We start from the raw sequence: 25,837 nt of genomic DNA, 5'->3' as shown, positions 1-25,837 counted from the left end.
ATAGGAAATAAGAACCCCATCTACAAGCCTCACCAAGATTTCTGCAAAAACACCTTTGGCACACTCATATTCTGGATCATGCCTGCTCTCTTGGGCCAGCTTTATTAGAGAGATAAGCTCCTCTAGCATCCTTGATGCTTTGTTGTGGTTTGAAAATTTGATATCCAAATCAAAAAATATAGAGTGGTTAATTAAATAAATAAAGAACAAGATCCAACTATGCTGTCTAAAAGAGACTCACTTTAGATTTAAGGACACACATAGGCTGAAAGTGAAGGTATGGAAAAAGATATTCAATGTAAATGAGAACCAAAAGAGAGCAGGAGTAGCTATACTTATATCAGACGAAATAGACTTTAAGTCAAAAACTGTCACAAGAGACAAAAAAGGTTGTGATATAATGACAAAAAGCTCAATTTACCAAGAAGATAAAACAATTATAAATATATGTGCACTCAACACACTAAACATAAAAAGCAAATATGGATTGATCTAAAGGGAGAAGTAGACAGCAATATAATAATACTAGGGGACTGCAATACCCCACTTTTAATAATGGGTAGATCATTCAGACAGAATATCAATAAGGAAACAGCAGGCTTGAACTACACTATAGAGCAAATGAACCTAACAGATATATACAGAACATTCCATCCACCAGCTGCAGAATACACATTCTCCTCAAGCGCACAGGGAACAGGATTCTATGCTATTCTATTCTCCAGGATAGATCATATGTTAGTCCACAAAACAAGTCTTAACAAATTTAAGAAGATTGGAATCATTCCAGGTATCTTTCCCAATCTTTTCCAACCACAGTGCAATAAAACTAGAAGGCAATAATAAAAGGAAAACACAAAAACTCACAAGTACATGGAAATTAAACCACACATTCTTAACCATTGGGTCAAAGAGAAGTCAAAAGAGAAACTAGAAATACCTTGAGGCAAACAAAAACAAAAACAGAATTAATATCTTCCCTCCCCAACCCTTAAGAAAGGGCTCCTTTCTGGAGAAGGTTTAATGGAGCCCCAGCTTCCTTTTAGCTTACATTTGGACTCACTCCTCTTAGGCATGTGCCTGGCCTATTCCACCTGCTTCTTGTAATAGGTATTCATCATGACACCAGAACTGAGCAGGGTCAGCTGATTTAAGGAAAGCAGAGGTAGGAAAAAGCAGAACTCAAAGTTCTGTTTTGAGTTTCACTTTTTAAATTTTCTGCTTTTAAAATGGTAATAATATTATAAAAACTAATAAGGATAACACAGTTCTAAGCAGTAAATTCCAAAGAAAGTTGCCAATCACAACACTTCCCCTACCCCACTCCCACCAGCCCCAGCCAGAGGAGTAAGAACGTGTACCCACATGATTCAGTGAGGCTCCTTTCCAGAGATTTTTTAATTAAAGCTAATCTGAAATTAGAACTAAGAGTCCATTTCCTTTCTGATGATGACACAAGGAAGATGGGGACCTTGGGGCTCAGAGTGATGTTGGTTTTACCACCATGGAGAAAGCCAGTGTCAGATCCTGAGGGAGACATGTAGAGAGAAAGAGAGTTTAGAGTGGAAAAATATAGTCTGGCCACCTTCAAGCGTCTAGTTCTAACTACCCAACCAAGACCAGAATATCCCTATCCTTCTATGGCTGAGATGAGACAATAAATTGCAGCCACCCCCAACAGAATTTAGCTCAGTTATTTTAACTTTCTTTACTATTGTAGTTTTGCCAGCATACCTAGCCCAGTACTGACGGTTATTAAGGAGTAGATGTATAGTGTTAGGAATAGGAACAGTTGATGAAGACAGAAATTCTTGTTAAAGTAGTTCCTCTTTGCTCTGACCTTGCACTCGCTGACTACTCCATATGATAACCAACCATAGGATCTGGGAATTTCCCCACATTATGCAACTTATTTGAAATATTAAAAATTGTTTTCCTTCTATATATTGACTTGACATTCCCAGTTAGGGCCTCGCTCCTGTAAAGATTTTCAGTAATGGGCATCTTTCTCTGGGTGACGTGTGTTCCTCTCTATCTCTCTCTCCTCACTCTGGGATGAAATATATCATGATAGTGTTTATGAAGTTTGAGTCTACTGCTCTGATGAGCTAAAAGGTATGTGAATGGCTCTCAAAGCTGGGTGCTTTGTCAGAGGGCACAGTTTTCTTCACCTGAGCAGTCAAGTTGTCTGATAAGGGTATAAATAATCCATCCCCTTCACTAGGTGAAGGTCAATGCCACCTGAGCCCCTGCTCTACCTAGGCTGCCCAGTGTGTTGGTTGGACAGATGGGCAGCTGGTCTAAGTGTCAAATGCAAAACTGAAGACTTGTACATAGCTGACCAGACTGTATGTGACTCACATATATTACCTGGGAATTTTCACACTATGTACTTTACTTGAAATCCTGGCAATTTCTTTCCTTCTATATATTGACATAAACATTGTTTGGCTTCCCTTTGCTACTTACAAGAAAAGAAAACACCCAGATATCTATAAATATTGTACTTATGTTTTACTACTGAATCTCAAAATTTGTTGGGACGTTGACAAAGAATTTAATTTGGCCGTTGAGTGGAAACGTGTATTTCTCTGAAAAGATGAAACCAGTGGGCTGATGCCTTAAATGTGAAGGTCTGCACAGATGGAAATTCCCAAGATGCCCAGGAGCCCAGCCTTTGCACAGCCTTCAGCACAAGTATCATCTGAAAAGGGGAGAAAATTTTAAAGAAAGAGAATTAAGAAATTACTAGAATTCAGCAAACCAATGCCCTTTTGTAGATGTCTTGACTAGGGGGTGTACATGTAATTTCATGTTCCCCAAGATTTTAGCTATACTTGTATTGCAAAGAATAATAATATATTAGCTTAAATATACTGACAATTCCCAGAAGTGCTCTCTGGCTCAACTCGATTAATGCTATGACATTCTGCATTAATGGCATGCCTGCATGCCTTTACTTATAAGTACTAATGACCTTATGAAAAGTAAAAATATCTTAATTTTTTCTGGGCAATAGATAGGTAATAAATGCTAATTCTTTTCTTCTTTACCTTCCACTACTCTGGGGAATTTCTCTTGTTACCTTTGTCATCTGTGATCCAGCTTTTCTTTCACTCTGTCACTCTGCCATACTTAGCAATTTTGTGTAAAAATACCAGTAATGACTGCAGTGACGTATGTTACCTGCATGAATCAGTTTTTATTCCCTGTCAGTCCACTTTGCCTGCTCTTTCTTGGACCAATTTTATCTTAGATCCTGAGACTATTTTTAAACGTTTTTGAGAAATAATTGACAAGTATATCTGTATATATGTAAAGTGTACAACATGATAATTTGATATACATGTACATTGTAAAAGCTCAAGATAGCACATCCAACACCTTGTGTAGTTAACATATGTAACTTGTGTGTGTGTGTGTGTGTGTGTGTGTGTGTGTGTGGTAAGAATGCTTAATATTTACTCTCAGCAACTTTCAAGTATGCAATATCATATTATTAACCAGAGTTACCATGCTGTACTTTAGAGAATCCAATAGCTTTTCATGTGTCCTCATGAATCTTTTTTATTCCATCTTCTGTCTTAAGTCACTAACTTCTCCATCAGACTATGTGTTCCTTGGAGGCAGAGTTGTTTCATTTCTGTCTCTCCCTAACATTTAGCACTATTTCCACACATGGTAGATATTTAATTCCCAAAGTAAACCAAACTGAGTCATGTTTCATGTTTATTTGTATTCACACAGCACCTGGAAGAGTGGCTGACATATTGGAGCTGTCAGAAAATATCTGGTGAAGGAATGATTTATTGGTACTCACGTGTCTTTTCAGCCACTTCCCCTTTGTACAAGGGGATATGTTCGCAGAGCTGCCTGATGGGTGATCCAAACAGGAACCAATCCACATCTGTGATCAGAGACTGCAGTGGGTTATACTTGACCCAGATGTATTTGTCGGAGAACATGTTGTTCAAAGCCTAGATCAGTAGGAGTGGAATAGGATGAAATAAATTGACATAATCCGGTGTAACTTATTCTAAATTGTGACTTTTTCTCTTTTGAATTATTAAACAGGAGGTGGTCAGGAATCTCAAGATATCATCTCTTTTTGACCACTTGGTCTGTAGAGAAACCTCATTATTACCAATGTTATTTTGCAGCTGGTGACAATGAAACCCAGAGAGGGTGAATCCTGTGCCCGATGAAAAGACACAAAAGGAGAAATAAATCTCAGATTCCTAGCCTCACACGGTGTTTGTTTATTCTCACTATGCTGTATTTCTTTGCACCATTGTGTCATTGGATATCATCACTCATTTTTTCTGCCCATCACTATTTCTTAAAGCCTTGCTCTGAGAAGAGAATGTTTAGTCCTTTCTACAAAGACACTGGAATTTATTGTAAGTTTTTGTATTGGGGGCTGTAGGGTGGAGCTCAAGCTAAGAGATTTATTCCTGCTCTAAAATCAATAAATGTGAAGATGCTTTAATGTGGAGGGTACCATAGCCACAATAAGGTATGATATTATGATCTTCTCCCCTTACCCTCTTCATTTCTCTATGGGCACCAGTATTCCCTGGCTCAAGAACAGGGAATACTAAGGGTTACCCCAGACTTACCTGCCCCTCAAAGATGTACCGTTGGAGTTGGTCCAGAGCAGGGATGGCCTTATGGTTCATCTTCAAGATGTAGCAGGCTCTTCGGGAGAGCACCCTGGAGGCGATGTAGCCCTGAAGCAGCAAGAGCGCAGTTACTGCCCCTCCCAGTTCCCTGGGTTCTGAGCTTGGTGAGGATGGGCCTTGCAGAAAGCCTTGAGCATGCGTAGTGATATTTTCAGGCTGCAATCAGTTCTATCCATTCGACTTCTTTTACATAGTCGTTTTACTTTTTCACTTGTCATTTCTATCTCTGAATTTGTGTAAACCCACGATGTGTGCCCCACTTTTCATGTTTTGGGTCTACAGTTTGGGGTTTGAAAGCTTGAGAAGAAGCCGCTCTCTGTCTCTTTCTATTGATTTTGTTCTGCCTCTTCCTCAATTTGGAGTAAATACGGTATTCTTTAGAACTGTGCTTTCCAATATGTTAGCTACCAGTCACACGTGGCCATATAAATTTAAATTCAAATTAAATAAAATTTAAAATGTATTTCCTCCATCACACATTTCAAGTGCTGAGTAGCCGCAAGTGGCTAGTAGCTTCCCTATTGGAAAATGCAGATATAGAGCCTTTCTACCATTGCAGAAAGTTCTACTGGACAGTGATGCTTTAGAAGCTCTCCTCAACATACCCACACCCTGCACACCCACCACACATACATTTTCATTGATTCTCCCCTCCCCTCCTTTACCATCTTCTATCTTTTCTCCACCTAAGACTGGATTAGGATGGGTTGGAGGAAGTTGGGATAGGAAGAACAATGGAGGGTGAGGTCCTTGGAGCCAAAAGGAACCTTCTGGAATCTTCATACAGAGTGGAATTTTCTGTACATAGTTCCAAATAATTATACACCCTATAAGAGTGCAAATATTACAAATCTTTCTAGTTCCTATTTTTCAGTTCTCACAAATTTCCAGTCCTTAAAATCCAAAAATTGACTAAGGCTGAACCTGATGATAGTGGAAGAGGTTTTAACCAAATTCTCACCTATCCTCACGCTATTTTTTTGAAAGATACTTTTGTGATTTCCCTGACATCTGCTTAAAAAGAATTTCAGCACAACTTCCTTGTAAAGCATATCTTTCAAAGACTCTATGCTTTCAGATGTGTCGTGGAACTCCCACTACCAGTGGGGCAGAGGGAGTGAGGAGGTTTCTATAAGAAAAGGAGAAGAAAGTCACGTTCGAATGTCCAGTGCAACGGACTCCAGACTACTTATATCCACAGTGCATAGCTCTCTCCATAGGTGAAAGCGGGCTCATCACCCAGGTGGAACAAATGGAAAACAAACAAAAGAATAAATGAATCAAGGACAGAATAAGTTTCCTGAGATTTATTGTTAATACCAGTAACTGAAACTTGGAAATAGTTTAATGTTTTTAGTTTAGATATTTTCATTCTTCCAGAAGCAGTATGATTTACTGCATATACATAGTCAACTGTGTAGAGTTGTTCTGGATTTCTGCTACTTTGTGACTGTTTGCTGCATTATTGTTCTCTGTCTGTATAATTTTTTTGTATAAGAAGCCCTACTTCATTCATTCAGTCATTTGACGAATATTTTTGAGAGCCTGTGTGCCATGCCTGGCCTTGGGTTTTAGTCACTCTTCCAGGCACTTTCTGAGCCTGTAGTTAGCCAATATGATTGTGCTTTCCACCTGAAAAGGTCAAGCGAATTTGTATGCTTCCTGTCTCATCACATTTTTTAATTAGAAATGGTTTTGTTTGATTGGTTTTTAATCAATTGCTTGATTATTTAAGGGGAAAAGCAGAAGGAAGGATATTGTGAAAAAATTGCAAGGATAGATCCTGGAATTCAAATGCACAATAAATGGCTGCCCCTCCACGCTTTAGAAGTGCATTCTTGAAGAATATAAAATATTGCTGCTTACATGTTTATAGTCAAAAATCGTGGTAGAGGAGCATGATCCTGCATGGATGTTAATCACGGCGGTATTTTTTTCATTGTCAATTGTCATTGTCTCCTGAATAGGGCTATCATTGTCAGTTGGGCTGATGATGTTATAAACCTAGATTGACAAAAGACATAATGGTTTTTTCGTAAACTATGTGCATTGGAAAGGCAGCCCTCCCTGCAAAGTAAAGCCTTCTATTGCTTCAAACAAGAGATTGAACCTTGAAACATCTCCACTGCCATCCCAGACCAAAAGCCCATGCTAAAATTAGAATGCAAAGGTCTTCCTCATAGTTCACTGCATTATATATGGGCAAAGCAATGGTATTACATGAGAAATGAAATTAACCACATTTTAAAGCAATGGGGTATGTTTTTTAAGGTATTGTGATTGGAAAGAAATAATCAACCTCATTGTTTCTGTTATTGGTTATTTCTGGAATTTCATCCCACATAGGACATGTGGACTCTCTACTGTCCTTCACATTATCTCATATCTTCTTTTTCCTCTCCCAATATCTCTAAGATATAAAGTCTATAGTGAACCAACTCACCTCATATCCATGAGATTGTGTCCCAAAGATGGCCAGTGCCACCAGAAATATCACCTGAAAAACCGACCAGTCACATCTATTCACAATAGGGCTGTCACTTAGGGTGGGAACATGAGGTGACATTGGACAAGACAAGCACAAATATCACAGAAAACATATGCTTAAGACACTGGTGGGAGGTCATGGATGGTCAACAGTCCACTTCCAAAATGTGAAACACACATTCATTCATTTGACAGGCATTTGTTGGGTTCATGCTATTTTTCAGACACAGGTTCTACCTTTGTTACCAAATTCCCAACCCTTCCTAACAACACAACCTTCTAGAAATCATAGTTCTTATGCCAGAAAAAAAAAAAAAAAAAAAAAAATTGGGGGAGGTGAGCAGTGAGGAAGGATTCATTTTACTAAGGGGAGGACCCTAGTGGTATTCACACTGGCTTTAGTATACAGGAGTCAAGTTTTGTTTTTTTGGTTAAAAAAATTACTTAGTTCCTTGAGATTGAGAGAGTAAGACAGATTTAAGTGGATTCATGGGTGATAGAGATACAATCGATTCCTAAAGGCAAACTATGAAAATCCGATGCTTGGAGGCATGACTAACTTTTGAGGCTGACATCAAGGAAAACCTCCACAGTCTCCTTAGTGATACCATCAGACAAGTGTTAGGCCAGCAGACCGTGAGACTGACATGGAGGCACTGCTGACATTTTGTTGCAGTTATATGAGAGACTCCCAACATGCTGATCCCAGTTTTGTGTTCTCTCTTCTGAACATCACAGTGTACTGCACGGCCATGGAAATTGCTGATGAAGGAGAAGACAGATATTTTTAGGACCTGTCAGTGGGATTTTCCTCCTTCCTTTTGCATCTCACCAATAACATTTTTCTGCTGGTGACTGTGAGTAGAATGTCTAACATGGACCTATATGCAGCTGTCCAACCTGCCTACTTGCATAGGGACAACCTGGACTCCTGGACAACCTCTGACACTCCTATGTATTCTGTTTAATGGATCTAATACAGAGGTCTGAATAGGTGGGTGAAGGGCTAGCCACCTTAGTGGTATGATTAGAGAGAGCTCAGGAAGTGTCCCCTGCCCCCAAGTAACCCCTCACCCAACACCATGATTAATATACCACTGTTCCAGGTTTGTGTTTTAGGGTTAGGTATCCTCTAAAAAAATCAAAATACCTTGGGAGAGGCGACTCTTTAAGCTGACAGTCTTAAACACCTTACGGGGAGGTATTATTTTGCTTTCTCCTTCAATAGCTCAATGAGAATAAGGGATAGAGACTGGGGGAAGGAGTTCCATTCTGGATCAGAACATAGTCAACTAACCATCCATGGAGTACCGCAATGTGGAGCTATGGGAGAATGGGATCAGGGCTGGGATCAGCTGCAGTGGTCATGGCAGGATTACTTTGCCATGATTGCTTGGTAAGTGGAGCCTAAGATGGGGAAATTTCAAGACTAAATCCCACATTTACTGGCCTGGGGAAATCACATTCCTCTGTGCCTCAGTCTCCTCACCTATAGAATGGGGCAATACTACACAGCTCATAGAATTGCTTAAGTGAATGGATGAAATGATTCATGCAAATGTTTAGCATAGGGCCTAGTACACACTTGGGAAATGACGGCTGCCATTATTATTATTATTATGGATATTATTATTTTAAAATCACCACTTCTCCTTTTTTTTTTTTTTGGTGTGTGTGTGTGTGTGTGTGTTACGCGGGCCTCTCACTGTTGTGGCCTCTCCCATTGCGGAGCACAGGCTCCGGACGCGCAGGCTCAGCGGCCATGGCTCACGGGCCCAGCCGCTCCGCAGCATGTGGGATCTTCCCCGACCGGGGCACGAACCCGTGTCCCCTGCATCGGCAGGCGGACTCTCAACCACTGCGCCACCAGCGAAGCCCACTACTTCTCCTTTAGATAGTAAATACAGTTGTCCTAAAATGCCTACATTCCCTCCAAAGTTCATAATAAGGAATTATTACCAAAATATTACAAATTAAAGTTCCCTAGATATTTCCAATTTTTTTCTTTGTAATTTTTTAGTAAACATCTCAAGAAACAGATAATGGACAAATAAATATGGACAAATTAATATTCAACATTATTCCTGCCAAAGACAGCATTAATTCAATCACAGAAGTTTAGAAGCATGCAGTGTTTGTCTGAGACCCCTGAAAGCCAAGGCATATTAGATATGAGCATTCTCTGCAAGCAGCCACCATAAGGGTGTAAAGAAACATAAACAAATACTCACAAGGATTTTCATTTTGCCTGAAAGGCAGAAGCTGCTGGAGCAAATGAGGCTGCCCATGCAACTTCTCCCCTTTATACTGGCTTTAAGGTGTGGAAATCTCTTTCCAGAATGATCACTTTGGAAAGAGCCATGTCCATATCAGTAACACACCCCAGCAAACTCCTTTATCGGGATTGAGACCCAACCACATAACCTGATATCAGCAAAGTTCATTATTCACTAGTAAAAATTTGCCACTTGGTTACTCTGTAAATATTCCCTCTTATCTGCTCTATGGTACATTTGAGATTTCGATGTCCACCCTTTAAAAATATTACAAGATGCTTGTTCTACACAAACATCTTGTCGTCATTTATATCTAATATTCCTAAATCCCCCCTGAAGGTAAAGTCCACCCTTAAGACCTAAGTTGAGCCCTCACTCAATGCCTTTTCAGCCCTGCCTTGTTTGTTGAATTCTTCCACCCAAAGGATGGATATGGGACTAGGGGCAAGGACAGTGTCTGGGGCCCTGATTTGAGGCTTTATGACTTTATTTCTCCTCCCATTTACAGTTGGTGCCAATTTCCAGAGATCCATGAGGAGCGAGGCTCAGACATCTCTCTGCCCAATTAACATCATTAACCGAATGTATCATTAAACCTTGCCCAAAACTCCATCAAAACTATGACATATAATTCTCGTTACCTTGAGATGCACTGAGAAATCCTCAGATTAAAAAATAGAGAGAATACAGTTTAATTCGAGTAATTTTTATAACGCCACATCAGAAATGGCTAACTAACATTAGGGTGGAATCATGAACTTAGAGGCAGGGAAATACAAAAACAAATAGTACCTGTAAATGGCAGAATTGTTCAATATTGAAAATTATTACAGTAAGCAAAGCAATAGCATAAATGATGCTCTTGTTCTACAGCTGGAATGACGTCCAGCAGCTTTTTAAAAATAGGGCTTTGGGCTTCCCTGGTGGCGCAGTGGTTGAGAGTCGCCTGCCGATGCAGGGGACGCGGGTTCGTGCCCCGGTCCGGGAAGATCCCACATGCCGCGGAGCGGCTGGGCCTGCGAGCCATGGCCGCTGAGCCTGCAAGTCCGAAGCCTGTGCTCTGCAACGGGAGAGGCCACAACACTGAGAGGCCCGCGTACAAATTGGGCTTTTACAAACTTATGGTGACCAAAGGAGAAATATGGCAGGGAGGGATAAATTAGGCATTTGGGATTAACATATACACAACTACTGTGTATAAAATAGATAAACAGCAAGGATCTACTGTATAGCTCAGGGAACACTGCTCAATATTCTGTCATAATCTATATGGGAAAAGAATCCGAGGAAGAATGGATATATGTATATGTATAACTGAATCACTTTGCTGTATATCTGAAACTAACACCACATTGTAAATCAAGTATAGTCTAATATAAAATAAAAATTAAATTAAAAAAACAAAAGGCAAGTTGGAAAATATTCATATGAATCCAATTTTCAGGGCAAAAAAATTTACTCTATGTGGATAAGCATAAATCAAAAGGGAAATATGTATTGCTTGGGAGAATGTAAAATTGATAAAAGAAAGCAATTTGCAATATTTATAAGCTCTAAAAATGACCATTACCTGAGGAAATAATTCTACCATTAGAATCAATCAGAAAAATTAATCAGAGGTGCAGTACGTGACTTAGTGTATATGGTATTTATTTTTTAAAGATGTATATCAATTAACTGGAAACAATTAAGTTCCCAGTGATATGCTTATATTTACATTATGGCACATAAACATATTATTATGTTCCGTTATGTGTGTGATGCTTTAAAGCTCATTGTATGACACAGGAAATGCTTAAAATATGGTATGTTAAACAGTAGTACAAAGAACCTGTAACAGAACATAGAAAGAGTAGCACGTAACACATGTTTACCTATAACACCAATGCTGTAAAAATATTGAATATGTATTTATGTCTCTGTGCTTAATATATATGTGTATATATGTGTGGTTCAGGGTTTTTAATATAAAAGTAGTCAATGGGGGCTTCCCTGGTGGCACAGTGGTTAAGAATCCGCCTGCCTGGGCTTCCCTGGTGGCGCAGTGGTTGAGAGTCCGCCTGCCGATGCAGGGGACACGGGTTCGTGCCCCAGTCCGGGAAGATCCCACATGCTGCGGAGTGGCTGGGCCCGTAAGCCATGGCCGCTGAGCCTGCGCGTCCGGGGCCTGTGCTCCGCAGCGGGAGAGACCACAACAGTGAGAGGCCTGCATACCGCAAAAAAAAAAAAAAAGAAAGAAAAAAGAATCCACCTGCCAGTGCAGGGGACACGGGTTCAAGCCCTGGTCCAGGAAGATCCCATATGCCGCAGAGCAACTAAGCCCGTGTGCCACAACTACCGAGCCCACACTCTAGAGCCCACGAGCCACAAATACCGAGCCCGTCTGCCACAACTACTGAGTCCATGCGCCACAACTGCTGAGCCTGCACTCTAGAGCCCATGAGCCACAACTACTGAAGCCCACGCACCTAGACCCCGTGCTCCGCAACAAGAGAAGCCACCTCAATGAGAAGCCTGCACACCACAATGAAGAGTAGCCCCTGCTCGCCACAACTAGAGAAAGCCCGGGCACAGCAATGAAGATCCAACGCAGCCAAAAATAAATTAATTGATTAATCAATTTAAAAAAATAGGGCTTTTATAAAGCAGACATTTGGCAATTTTGGGGTTACCCTACTTCACTGGAATTCCCCTACCCTGGCTATTCAGCTGGGGAGATTGTAAAACGTGGTGTCTTATTAAATCTTTCTAAGATACCAACAGCAAGAAGGATTACAGTTTTTGTAGTACATCTGCAAATTTTCTCCCATAACTGGCTCCAAAGTCCCCCAGAATCATACCTATAGATATTAGGACAGTCAGAGATGTTATACTCTACCCTCTACTTTGTCTCCTGTCCCCAGGAGTTCTGAGTCTATAGATCTAATAATGACAATAGTTAGCCTTTACGGAGCACTTAATGTGTTCTAGCACTGTCTGAGCACTTTGCATATATTAATTCATTTGATCCTCATAACAATCTTATGTGTTAATTTCTAACCATTTTCATTTTACAGGTAGGAAAACTAAGGTCCAGAGAAATTAAGTAACTTTTCAATGGTACACAACTTTTAAGGGCAGGAGTTGGGATTTGACTGCAATCAGACATCAGAGTTCACACTGGTAACTATTACAAGTACCATCTGTCCTCTCTTATTTGTTGCTAAGTGTAACGTATTGCCTTGCTGAGATGGAGGCATTAGCAAGGAGACTTCTGGTTCCAGAAAGCTTCTTGACCAAAAGATAGACTTGAAAATAGGCCTACCCACAACTCAAGGGTGAGACTTTTCAACTAGATGCATAAAACACTGTGCTTGTAAAAGTTGTTATAAATGAAATTCAAGAGTAAGCTGCCCAGCTCCCCACTGAGGGTGTGAAATAGCTAACATGGAAGGGCCTCGTGCTGGCCTTACCCACACCTTGGACACTCTGATTCAATGTGTCTGAGAAAGGGGCACAGCCATGTGGACTTTTAAATGCCCATGGGTGATTCTAATTGGAAGAGCTGTTTCAAGTCCTTTCCAAACCCCTCTTGAGGAAACTAAGACTCAAACAGGTTAAGAAACTTGGCCAAGGTCATTTTAGATACAATTAGTGGCAAAGATAAGACTTTTCCTTGCTATTCTATTGTTCATACTAAATAGTAAGTCCACTCCCAAATACTGATTTTGTTAGTTGCCTTTCTTTACGTAAGTTTGAACCCATTTTCACTATTACCTTTTTATTATGAGACCTACATCCCCTATTTTTTCAATCTTTCTTTCTCTCTCTTTCTTCTCTCTCACTCTCTCTCACACACACACACGTGCACACATGTGCACACAATTTACTTCTGCAACTCGTTTTTTAATTCGTCAGGCATTTACATTTAGATATACTATAATATATGAGACTCAATACATCTAAAATAAAAGTTGTTATATTCTTTCCCCCAAGACAGTCTTTTTTTCTGGACATTGTTATTTCTGCTAACAATTTCCTCCAGGAGTTTAGGCTTACCTTGAATTCATCCTTCCTTCTTCTGCCATTTTTCCTCTGTAATGCTTCGCCCATTTGTGTCTTTCTTTCCAATCCATGAGCTCAAACTCCATTTCTCATCCTCACCACCACACACTGTCCCTGTCAAAATGACTTTAATTAATCAGAATGGTTACACTAGCTGCTGTAATAAGCAACACCTAAATCTCAGTGATTTGACAACATAAACTTTTATTTCTCATTCACATAAAGTCCAACACAGATGACTTCATGGTGGATGGCTCTCCTCCAAGGGATGACTTTTGTGGCTTCCATCTTCTTCTTTACGTGGCTTCCCCATTTTCAATATGTAGTTTCGTGGTTATCCTAGCATCAACAATCTGGCAGTTGAGAGTTTAGACCAAAAGCATGAAGAAAAAACATCTGCTCTTAGCTTCTTCAGAATGAAAATGACCACATCCATGCATTATCCATTGGTGAGAACCAGTCACAGGCCCTATCCAGATGTGAGGGAAATGAAACTTAGCTCTGTGCCAAAAAGAGGAAGTCAGTCTTTGGGCATAAAAAAGGCCAAAACTGTCTTCCTGTTTCCAGGCTTTCCATTGTTCCATCCTCAAAACCAATTAATTCAAGACCTAAAAGCACCATTTTGCCTAAATTGCTCTTGTGTTCAAAGAATTTTTAAAACTCTCCATCAACTGTAGGATGAAGTTGAAGACTCTTAGCTTGGTGTTTAACTCACTATTATAGTCTTCTCCCAAACTAACTTCCCCAAGTGCTATGAGTGGGAACTACTCTAAATGAAGGAGAGAAGATGTGTTTATAGAAGTAGAGAGATGTTCATGTACTCAATTGCCACAAAGGACACTCAAACCATTCAACTATACTTTCCTGTCCTTTCCCTCCATATCTTAGACTCCCTGCCTTTCACCATGTTATTTTCCTTTCATATTACCTTTATCCATTTTGTCTTTCTTCCTTTCTCCTTCCTTCATTTATTTCTCTTCTTCCTTCTACTCTTAATGACAGCCTACCTTGTGAAAATCACCATAAACATATTCTGAAGTGGATAGAAGAGTAAACCAGACCCAATGAGTATCTGTTCTCAGTTTGTTATTATAAACATAAATAACTATTAAAATATATAGTAGATGTTATACACAATACTATATATAAAATAGATAACCAATAAGGACTTACTGTATAGTACAGGGAACTATACTGAATATTTTGTAATAACCTATATGGGAAAAGAATCTGAAAAAGAATATATATATGTGTGTGTGTATTATATATACACATATGAAACACTTTGTTGTACACCTGAAACTAACACAACATTGTAAATCAACTATACTTCAATTAAAAATAATAATTTAAAAAATATAGTAGATGTTAAGTATCAGAAGGGAGGCACAAGTAATTTGCAGTGACGTGGATGGACCTAGAGATTGTCATACTGAGTAAAGTAAGTCAGACAGAAAAATATCATATGATACCACTTATATGTGGAATCTAAAAAAAGGGTACAAATGAACCTATTTACAAAACAGAAATTGAGTCACAGATGTAGAAAACAAACTTACGGTTACTAAGGAGTGAAGGAGGGGAGGGATAAGTTGGGAGATTGGGATCGACGTATACACACTACTACATATAAAATACATAAGTAATAAGAACCTACTGTATAGCACAGGGAACACTATTCAATACGCTGTAATGACCTATATAGGAATAGAATCTAAAAAAGAGTGGATATATGTATATGTATAACTGACTCACTTTGCTGTACACTTGAAACTAACACAATATTGTAAATCAACTATACTCCAATTTAAAAAATTAATTAAATAAAAAACAAAAAAATAAAAGAGAGGCACAAGTAGAATGATGTAATAATTCAAAATACAAATTGTATTGGCCATCTCTATCAGCAAAAACACGTTTATATTCTCCATTGTTTCTACATTACATAATCACCTAAAGTCTTTCCTTTAATGACCCTAAATTCACATACTGAGGCCCTAACACATCCCTGCCCCTGCTCCCCCACTCGCTTCTACTTTGGTATGGTGCAGTCAGCCTATGAATTCATTTCTATGTCATTTTTTGCCATACCCAAGAAAGGGCTCAAAACTGATGTTAGAAAGGAAAAAAAATCCAACTCTAAATGGCCCTGGGATGAGGATATAGCTGTTTGGGCAAGATAATACAGATCTTATGTAAGAAAGATTAATTCCAAAGTAATTTTTTAAATACATACAAACAATGTACATGATGTAAAAGAAAGAAAAAAGTAGAAGAAAATACAATAAACTTTGATCCGATTTTGGCAATGCAAAAGAAAAAAGGTTTTCTAAGCCTAAAAGTATTAGAATAAACCACAAGAGAAAAGATACATAAACCTACCTGTATAAAATGTAAAAGGTAATTAATTGGTTCTTTTAAAGCAAAACTGTACACTTGAAACTAATATATGTCAATTATATCTCAATAAAATTTTTAAAAATGAATTTATTCATCCTAATAAAGGTCAAGTATAAAAAAATTTCACCTAACATCATACTTGAAGTCATGAAATAAAATTAATATATTGGACTTCAATAAAGTTTAAAATTTCTGCCCTTCCAAAGATACTGTTAAGAATATGAAAAGGAAAGCCTCAGACTGAGAGAAAATATTGCAAAATACATATCTGATAAAGACTCTATCTATACTATATATAGAACTTTCAAATTTAATAATAAAACATACATTTCAATTTTTAAAATGGGCAAAAAATATGACAAGATGGCTCACCAAAGAAAATATACGGATGGCAAATACATACAAAAAACAATGCTCAGCATCATTGGTAATTAGGGAAATGCAAATTAAAACCATTATACTTCTATTAGAATGGAAAAACCACCACCACAACAACAAGAAAAGAAAATTTAAAAGTCCAAGTGTTGTCAAAGATGTGAAACAAATGGAACAATCATACATTGTGGGCAGGTGTGCAAGATACTACAACCACTTTGGAAAACGATTTGGCAATCTCCCATAAAATTAAATATACTCATTGTATAACCCAGAAATCTCACTCCTGGGTGTTTACCTAAGGGAAGTGAAAATATATGTATACATTAGAACCTGAACATAAGTATTTATAGTGGCTTTATTTGTAATCACCAAAAACAAGAAATAACCCAGTTGCCTTTCAGCTGGTGACTGGATAGGTAAAATGTGGTACATTTATATAATGAAATACTACTTAGCAAAAAAATAAAAATAAAAAGGACCAACCACTGACACACAGCTCAGATGAATCTCAAATGCATTATACTGAGTGAAAGCAGCCAAGATCAAAAGACTACCTACTGCATGATTCAATTTATATGGCATTTTGGAAAGATAAAACTAAAAGGACAGAAAACAGATGAGAGTTTGGCAGGGGCTGGGAATGAGGGGTAAGATCACCTATAGAGGGCACGAGGAACATTTTGGGGGGTAATGACAATGTTCTATATTGATTGTGCTGGTGGTTTCATGACTGCATGCATTTGTCAAAACTCATAGAAATAAGGATAAACATTCTAGATATTTATAAATTATATTTCAATAAACCTGATTAGGAAAATAATATTCATTAAGTGTAAAAAATAAGCAACATTTAAAACAAATTGAAAACTGAGGGAAATATTTTCCACATATATGAGGGACAAATGATAATATTCTCAACTTATGAAATGTTTTACAAATCCACAGGGAATAAAGGGAATAAAATGAATACACGTAACATGTCTTTAATGGACAAAGATATGATTAGAGGGAACGAAATAATAGGAGATGGTTATGAGGTAACCATACCTGACACATCTTGCCTGGATTTGAATTGTCTAGGTTTTCCAGTTACTCACTGTGTATTCTTTGGCAAATTATTTAACCTCTCTGTTCCTTAATATCTTCATCTCTAAAGAAAGGGTAATAAAATGGCTCCTCACAGGGTTACTGTGAAGATTAAATGAGGGTACACATAGAAAGCACTTAGAAGAGTAGCTGACACAGTAGGTGCTCAATAAATGTTATCTAATAGTATGGTCACTATTTATTATTCATAAGACACATTCAATCTTGTTAGTTATTAAGAAATTGCAAACCAATTATTTAATAAGAAACTATTTATTTCTTTTAGTGAGCATAAGGTGAAAAAAGGTCCATCTTCTGCACACAACCTCCATAATTACTCCAGCTTAAAGAGCTCACACTCCTCTGAATGTTTTGTCTCTACCGCTCATTTGGAGAAGCTGCAAAGCATAAAAGAAACAGTACAGGATCCTGGATTACATGAAAACATTATTCCATTTTTTAACTGCCATGTGACCATGGACAAGTTGAAAAGCCTCTCAGTAAGAAAATGGCCATCAGAGAGGAAATGAGCTCTCGCCAGATTATGGATCTGTTGGACTTCCCAGCCACTAGAACTATGAGAAATAAATATGTATTGTTTATAAACCACTAAGTCTGTGTCATTTTGTTATAGCATCCTGAATGCCTAAGACAATCAGACAAGGAATAAATGAAGGTAAAATAAAATCTTTTTTTCTTATTCTTAATTGATTTAATAGATAACTGTTCAAATATAATGATAAACTATTGATTTTGGGGTGGTAATGATGTGCCAGTGTAGGTTCCTCAACTGTTAACAAAGGTTAAGTTAACAAATGAATTCTGGTGTTCATTTGATGAGGGCGGCTATGCATGTGAGGGCAAGGAATGTAGGATATCTGTACATTCCACTCAATTTTGATGCTAACTTAAAACTTCTCTTTAAAAAACCTGTCAAAAAAACAAGGCAAAAAAGAAGGAAAGAAAAAATAAACAAATGTAACGAATACAAAATAGTTAAACATGTTAAATATTAATCCAACTATATCAATAATTACTTTAAGTATGAATGATCTAAATATACCAAGTAAAAAAGAGATTGTCAGAGTGGATCAGAAAAACAAGACCCAACTATATGTTATATTCAAGAAACTCACTTTAAATACACAGACACTGATTATATGTAAAAGTAGGTTAAAGTAAAGGGGTAAAGGAAGTTAACTAACACTAATTTTTAAAAGTTAGAGTACCTATATTAATTTTAGATAAAGCAGACTTCAGAACCACAAAAATGTATGAGGGATAAAGAGGGGCATAGGGCTTCCCTGGTGGAGCAGTGGTTGGGAGTCCGCCTGCCGATGCAGGGGACACGGGTTCGTGCCCCGGTCAGGGAAGATCCCACATGCCGCGGAGCAGCTGGGCCCGTGAGCCATGGCTGCTGAGCCTGCGCGTCCGGAGCCTGTGCTCCGCAACGGGAGAGGCCACAGCAGCATATTTATTTCTCATAGCCCGTGTACCACAAAAAAAAAAAAAAAAAAAAAAGAGGGGCATAACATCATGATAAAGCAGTCAGTTCTTTGGGAATATATAACAATACTTAACACCCATGCACCTAACAAGAGCATCAAAATACATGAGGTTAAAAACATACAACTACAATGAGAAATAGAGAAACATTATTCTAGCTGGAAACTTTGAGTAATTGGTAGATCAAACTGGCATAAAATCAGTAAGCATACTGGTGCTGAACTGAACAACAGCATCAGTTGACTTGATCTAATTGGCACATAGAATACTTCTTCCATCAACAGCAAAATACACATTCTTCTCAAGGTCATATGGAACATTCAACAAGGTGGACCAGGGCTTCCCTGGTGGTGCAGTGGTTGAGAATCTGCCTGCTAATGCAGGGGACATGGGGTCGAGCCCTGGTCTGGGAGGATCCCACATGTCGTGGAGCAGCTAGGCCCGTGAGCCACAACTACTGAGCCTGCGCGTCTGGAGCCTGTGCTCTGCAACAAGAGAGGCCACGATAGTGAGAGGCCCGCGCACCGCGATGAAGAGTGGCCCCCGCTTGCCACAACTAGAGAAAGCCCTTGCACAGAAACGAAGACCCAACACAGCAAAAATAAATAAATAAATCAATAAACTCCTACCAACAACATCTTCTTTAAAAAAACAAAAAAACAAGGTAGACCACATTCTGGGCCATAAAACACACCTTAACAGTTTAAAAGAACAGATATCGTACAAAGTATGTTCTCAGACCACAATGAAATTAAGTTAGAAATCAATAGCAGAAAGACAACTGGAAAATCCCAATGCACTTGCAGACAAAATAACACTTCTACATAATGCATGGATCAAAGAAGTCTCAAAAGAAATTAAAAGGAAATAACCTAAAAAGTAACAGTGATTATTTCTGCAGAGTAAATATGTGTCAATATTTTCTTTAATAATTTCCATGTTTACTATAATTTACTTTTATGATCAGGAAAAAAGGTTTTTATTATTTCTTAAATGAAATATTGAAAAGGTAGAATTTATAGGCTCTGGTGACCTATAGTGGAGGAGGAAGGGGGTGAGAAATCAGAATTGAGGATATCCTGATTGGCTGTTAGAAATGCCACTAAACTAAACAGAAGTTATAGAAATGCCGCGGAGCGGCTGGGCCCGTGAGCCGTGGCCACTGGGCCTGCGCGTCCGGAGCCTGTGCTGCGCAAAGGGAGAGGCCACAACAGTGAGAGGCCCGCGTACCGCAAAAAAAAACCAAAAATACCCTATCAGTGAGTGGCAACTGAATACAAGCTCGGAGCTCCCACTGATTCTGCATTATGGTGAGTTGTATAATTATTTCATTATATATTACAATGTAATAATAATAGAAATAAAGTGCACAATAAATGTCATGAGCTTGAATCAACCCAAAACCATCCTCCCCCACCCCACCCCCCAGTCCGTGGAAAAATTGTCTTCCGCGAAACCAGTCCCTGGTGCCAAAATGGTTGAGGACCGCTAATAATATATACAGTTGTAAAGTCAAGTCTGAAGCTTGGTAAGGTTTGATCTGTTTTTCCAACATGTCGGGGCGGCTCAAGTGTTCAGAATAGAGGAGGTCTTCCAGCAAGAATGAGACAGGTAATGAGAGAAAAGGATCAAGCGTAGACTCCAACGGCAACCCTGAAGGGACAGTTGGAAGAAGAGAGGCAAGCAATTGTTCAGGTGGTAGAAGGAGCAGTTGAAGTAGAAATGGGTGAAAGGGTGTCACAGAAATTAAGCTAGGAGAGAATTTCAAGAAAAGAAGAGACTATCATCGTCAAAAAGTAAAGAGAAGTCAAATCATGAGTACTGAAGAGATACCAGCATATCAGAGATTTCAGGGTTACGCTCCTTGCCTGGTTCACTTTGAATCTCGGCACTACCAGTTACCCTTCAGACTTGAAGCCAAATTTCAATGGGTTGAGCTAGGACTGGGAGGTGAGGATGTGGACTTGGAAAAATGACATGATCCTTTTAAGAGATGTAAAGGGAAGGGAAGTTATAAAGTCTCTGTTTATGAGGAAGGTAGAGTTAAGGGAAGGTTTTCATGTTTATTCTTGGCTTGTTTTTTTAGTACTGGGGAGATTTGCCCATACAAACCAAAAAAGAAGTAGCAAACCAACAGGAAGATATTAAAGGCTGAGAAAAAGGACAGCTATCTGATGGAGGAAGGTGGGCATTGGAGGTGGAGATATTGTTCTTGGAAACTGTTAAGGGCACATTTCTCCAAAATGAGAAAGAATGAAGAATGGTGAAGATAGTGATCAGTAGATGAAGGCATGTCAGTTCAAGAAGCCTGATACCAGGACTTCCCTGGTAGCACAGTGGTTAAGAATCTGCCTGCCAATGCAGGGGACATGGGTTCTAGCCCTGGTTGGGGAAGATCCCACCCAGCACAGCCAAGAATAAATAAATAAATAAATTTATAAAAATAAAAAAATGAAGCCTGATACTGTTTATATTCCTGGTACAGTAGGCAGGGTAGGAGTGATGTTGAGGACTTGAATAGGTTGGCAAACTATTTTGAACATTTGCTGAAAGGGAGAGGGAAGAAGCTTGCTAGAGATAAGGAAAGTTGAATTCCACTGAGACTATTACAGGCCCAAGGAGAATTATTTTTTAGTTTAAATTCTTTTTTTTTTTTTTGCCTCCCATCCAAGAAGAGAGAGGAAATTGTTTGGCTTTTTCTAGATTTGAGGAAAGTGGCCAAAATTAGGAGAATCTTTTTTGTACATGAATTTAGGTTGAAATCATCCTTGACTGAGACCTACTCATATGGCAAGAACTATGCTAGACACACGGAATATGAGTTCTGTCGCAGCAGACTAAGAGCCTAGTACACATCCAAGACCCAAGGCATCCATCCCACATCATCTACACACACACTCAATCTATTTTAGAGTGAGACATGAAATTCTACACGATAAATAGTATCTGCATTTCTAAAATATGCATACCTGTTTAAATAACTCCCTGAATATGTGCCTTCATGAAGAGATCAAATTTAAAGGTGTGTCAAAAAAAAATGAGTGATTGCTTTTTTAGAGAAACACCCATGGTCACCAACTAAAATATTATTTTACTGGGAGGAGCTCAAGGATATTGGAACATATCGGTGTGGGAAAGAGTCAAGAGCGTTCACACATGCAGGGAAGTATGAGATTGGCATACCGGAGCTCAGAGGCCAGGGAGGAAGAGAAGTGTCTTGTGGCTATTGGTGAAGATTAAATCCCTACAATAGTTCGAGCTTAGTTAGTGTGTAGCAAATTGTCGGTTCTTGATAAGTGGAATAGTTCTGACTCAACTTTTCTTTATCTAATTGTGATTAAATGGGATCTTTCATAACCATAAAGGTGAATCTGAGAGTACTAAGAACATTATAAGGTGGTCCTCACTGAACGCCCCCCTACAGTTCACACCACCTGGCTCTGCGGCTCCCCTAGGCTGATGCTTCATCCCTAGGTGTCTATACGGCGTGTCCCACAGGTCTCAACCAAAGGTCCATTTTCTGCATGAAACCTCCATAACTACTCCAGTTTAAAGAGCTCACACTCCTCTGAATGTTTTGTCTCTACTGCTCATCTGGAGAAGTTTCAAGTCATAAAAGAAAGAGTGCAAGCTCCTGGATTACATGAAAACATTATTCCATTTTTAACTGCTATGTGACCTTGGACAAGTTGGAAAGCCTCCCAGAACGTTCCTCTTACCTTACTTTGATATATCCATGTTATGTGCATGTCTTGTCTCCTATCAGAGACAGCTACTTAATCTGTGAAGCCCAGTGCAAAATGAAAATATGGGACCCCTTGTTCAAAAAACAGAAAAAAAGCTTTTTCCTTTCTTCCATAGTTTCTCTCTTTCTCTCAACAAACGATGGTGTTTTTGATTTGCTATTTAATATCACACTCCCTTGCTCATGGGGATACTTGCAAGATAATTGCAAATCCTCAAAGGCACACAGAGCCCCCCACTGTGACTCAGCATGCAGGTGTACGTGTCTGACCTTGATCTTTCCTGCATCTGCATCCAGACCCCACAATGGAGGTAGAGGAGTGGGTTGTGGAAAGCACACCCAAGGAGGTGGGGAGAAGCAGGAGGTGGGACCACACATGAGCCACAGCTCCAAGCCCCCAGGGCATGCTGCATTGTCCCATTGGACTTTACTTACAAAACACAAATTCAGAAATATAACTAATAAGAATTTCAAGTTGGCAACTTTAAAGTCTTAAGTATGGGGCTGTCTTCTGAGTATGAGTCCTGGGTAACTACGTTGGTCACATGTCCAAAAAGCCAGCCCTGCCCTCAGACAGATTTCAGGATCTTGGAGTATTAGTCCTTGTTGTTTTATATCTTTGAATCTTCTGTAGCACTTGTGCTTACTACATTAGCTGGAACATGGTTAATTTCTGTTAATTGATTACTTTTCAATATGAGAAAATGAGTAAAGAATTGTAGGCCAGCACAGCAAATGAAAAAATTTCCCTGGCCTGGATGAGGGGAGTTGGTTCCTTATTTAAATGCAGTGGGACCTCTGAAGAAAAACTACACTCCAGAATAAGTCTGAATGGATATGTTTTATTAAGCATTTCCAGGAATTGGAGACTGCAGATGTGGGTAGGAAGAGTATATAATTGAATAAACATGGAGCTCAAAATTCCCTGAAGTACCTCTGAGGATCCAACATTTTCCTCTGAGGATGTATTCTTCCAGACGTGAACAGATTACACACCTGCGTATATTTTCTATCTGGGATGCAGAAAAGCAAACCAGTTCGGATCAGTCACTCTGCAGAAAACTCAATGATTCACAAAACCATGCTTCATTGTTCAGTCTTAGGGCAAGTCTTTTACTCTGGCCTCTTCTGCCAGGGAAGCCATGGGGATAGTTCAACGTGGGGACCACGGGGTCCTCACAAGACCTGGCCTCCAGGTGTGGCCTTCACAGCTGTAGCACTTTGGTCCTCACTGCTTAGAATCTGATTTTCATCTTCCAGTGTTCAGTTCAGTCCTTTCCAGGCCTGATTGCTATGGCTGAAGGACCACAGCATCTGCATAGCTTTCACACCACTTTCTCTAAATTGCCTCAATATGAACAATGAACAAGGAAAGTGTTATTAGCTCTAAGATAATTATAAAGTAACATGTTACTCTCACTTTGTGATTTCTATTCCTCACGTGGGCATATTTTCTCCAATTCCTTTTCAGAATGAAAGTACTTAACCAGGTTCGATTATTCTTCATAGTGATGAAAAATGAACTTCTTAGTCAATATTCTCTTTATCTACTTTCATGTGTTTTATAGAAATGATGTCATCACTCAGCAGACATTCTTTTAGCAAGATGCTTCCAAACTCTGTTTACAGCGCTCTAACAAACACTCAAGGTTAACAACCGATCAGAGGTATAATATATCTCTGGTTGCCTCTGAGGGGATCCAGAAGGTTCCGCAGATGCAATTGGACAGACATACAAGCAGCAACAGAAAGGCAGGGTTATATATATTTTGGAAAGCCATCGTCCTGAAGGAAATAACAAAAAGAGAAGGCTTTGTGATGCCATAAGAAAGAGCTCCTTCCACGTTGCTGTAATTTGAAAAGAATTTCTCTCTTATACAAAAAAACAACTATGTAATAAGCATGGATTTTCTGGAATTAGAAGCTTTCTAGCAATAATTATTAAACTGTTATTCTACATGTAATTATTGCTATTTTTTCAGATGTGTCATTCCTGGTCACAAATACATATGGAAGATATGATAGGAGTACCCCACTGCCACAAGCTCTGAAAGCTGTAGCCACAGGGACAGTAACTAGAGTCTTAGCTGCAGACTAGTAAACTGAGACTATGGGATAGGACAGAAGTTCTCCGCCCCGACTCCCCACCACCAGGTGACAAAGTGTGTCCAGATCTCACAATGAACCACCTGACTTGGGACCATCACAAACTGGTGCTCAGCAAGACAACAGAGGCAGAGAGACTGAGACAGAATCTCTGCATGAAGGGGCTTCCATATTCCAGCAAAGAAATTATAGAGTGAAATGAAGCAACTGAACAAAGCAAATGAACAAAGAGGGCTCTCACCCATACAGGGTGTGGGGTGAGGTGAGGTCCTGGCTGTGTGCACTGTGAGATAAAATAGGGCCTGGCTCTTGGCATGGCCTGGCTTCGAAATCTGTGGGCAGAGCAGGCTTTATTTACTCAGGGGCTGATGTGCCCCACACTAACCCTGGGCACTGGGACCACCACCTCCTGGGACTCCCTTGGTGCGTCACCATAGCCAACGTAGGGCAGCACCTCTCTAGCTGGCTCTAAACATTAGAAGTGAATAAATATTTTGCATTTTTTATCTTCTGGCTTGAGCATCTACTTTATGCAATTCTAATTTTAAAATAGGTCTAGGGAGCATCATATATGTGCCAGTATATTCTAGGTTCTATGGAGGTGACAGAAACACATCGACAGGTCCTGTGTTTCTCTCAAGGGAGGACAGGAAATGTATAAAACATAGCTCTCAGGGTGGGAGGGAGCAAGAGACTTGCTCATGCTTCCTTAAGACTTTTGACCTTGGATGAGACTAGGGTTGAGGTCAGGGTTGACACCGCCACACACACGTATACACATTTTCATACATACCATACAAAGTACAGAGGAAGAGGTTCTTCTGATTTTTGAAGCTGTTGAAATAGCAATATTATATAAAGGAGGAATTTTTTTAAAATCCAAGATTTATCCTCAGAGGCAGCACAATTGTTTTCTCCCTAAGGAAGTTGCCCCACAGGAATGTTAATAGGTGTTAGGAAAAATAAATCAATAAAAGAAAAAAGAAAAACCAGGTTCTATGGTCAGTTAAGTTTAGAAGAATCTGGATGAAACAACATGATATAGATTTCTTCTCAACAGATTCCTGGGCACATTTGATATGTGAATGTGAGTTGTCTCTCTCTAAGAGGGAGATTATTGAACCCTG

General features: G+C 39.2%; 1 protein-coding gene across 1 annotated transcript; it reads right to left on the bottom strand.

Moving 5' to 3' along the window:
- Positions 1-2,570: 2,570 nt before the first annotated feature.
- On the bottom strand, positions 2,571-9,412 carry GKN2 (gastrokine 2). The gene is made up of 6 exons (XM_004316504.2): positions 9,401-9,412; positions 7,126-7,179; positions 6,549-6,686; positions 4,620-4,730; positions 3,821-3,977; positions 2,571-2,704 (listed from the first exon to the last, which is right to left on the bottom strand). The coding sequence occupies exons 1-6, from the start codon at positions 9,410-9,412 to the stop codon at positions 2,622-2,624; spliced, it is 555 nt and encodes a 184-aa protein (XP_004316552.1). The 3' UTR covers positions 2,571-2,621.
- Between the last annotated feature and the right edge of the window lie 16,425 nt (positions 9,413-25,837).

Source organism: Tursiops truncatus, chromosome 14 (assembly GCF_011762595.2).
Source record: "Tursiops truncatus isolate mTurTru1 chromosome 14, mTurTru1.mat.Y, whole genome shotgun sequence".
In the NCBI taxonomy this organism is placed as follows: domain Eukaryota; kingdom Metazoa; phylum Chordata; class Mammalia; order Artiodactyla; family Delphinidae; genus Tursiops; species Tursiops truncatus.
This window is presented reverse-complemented; position numbering and strand designations above follow the sequence as displayed.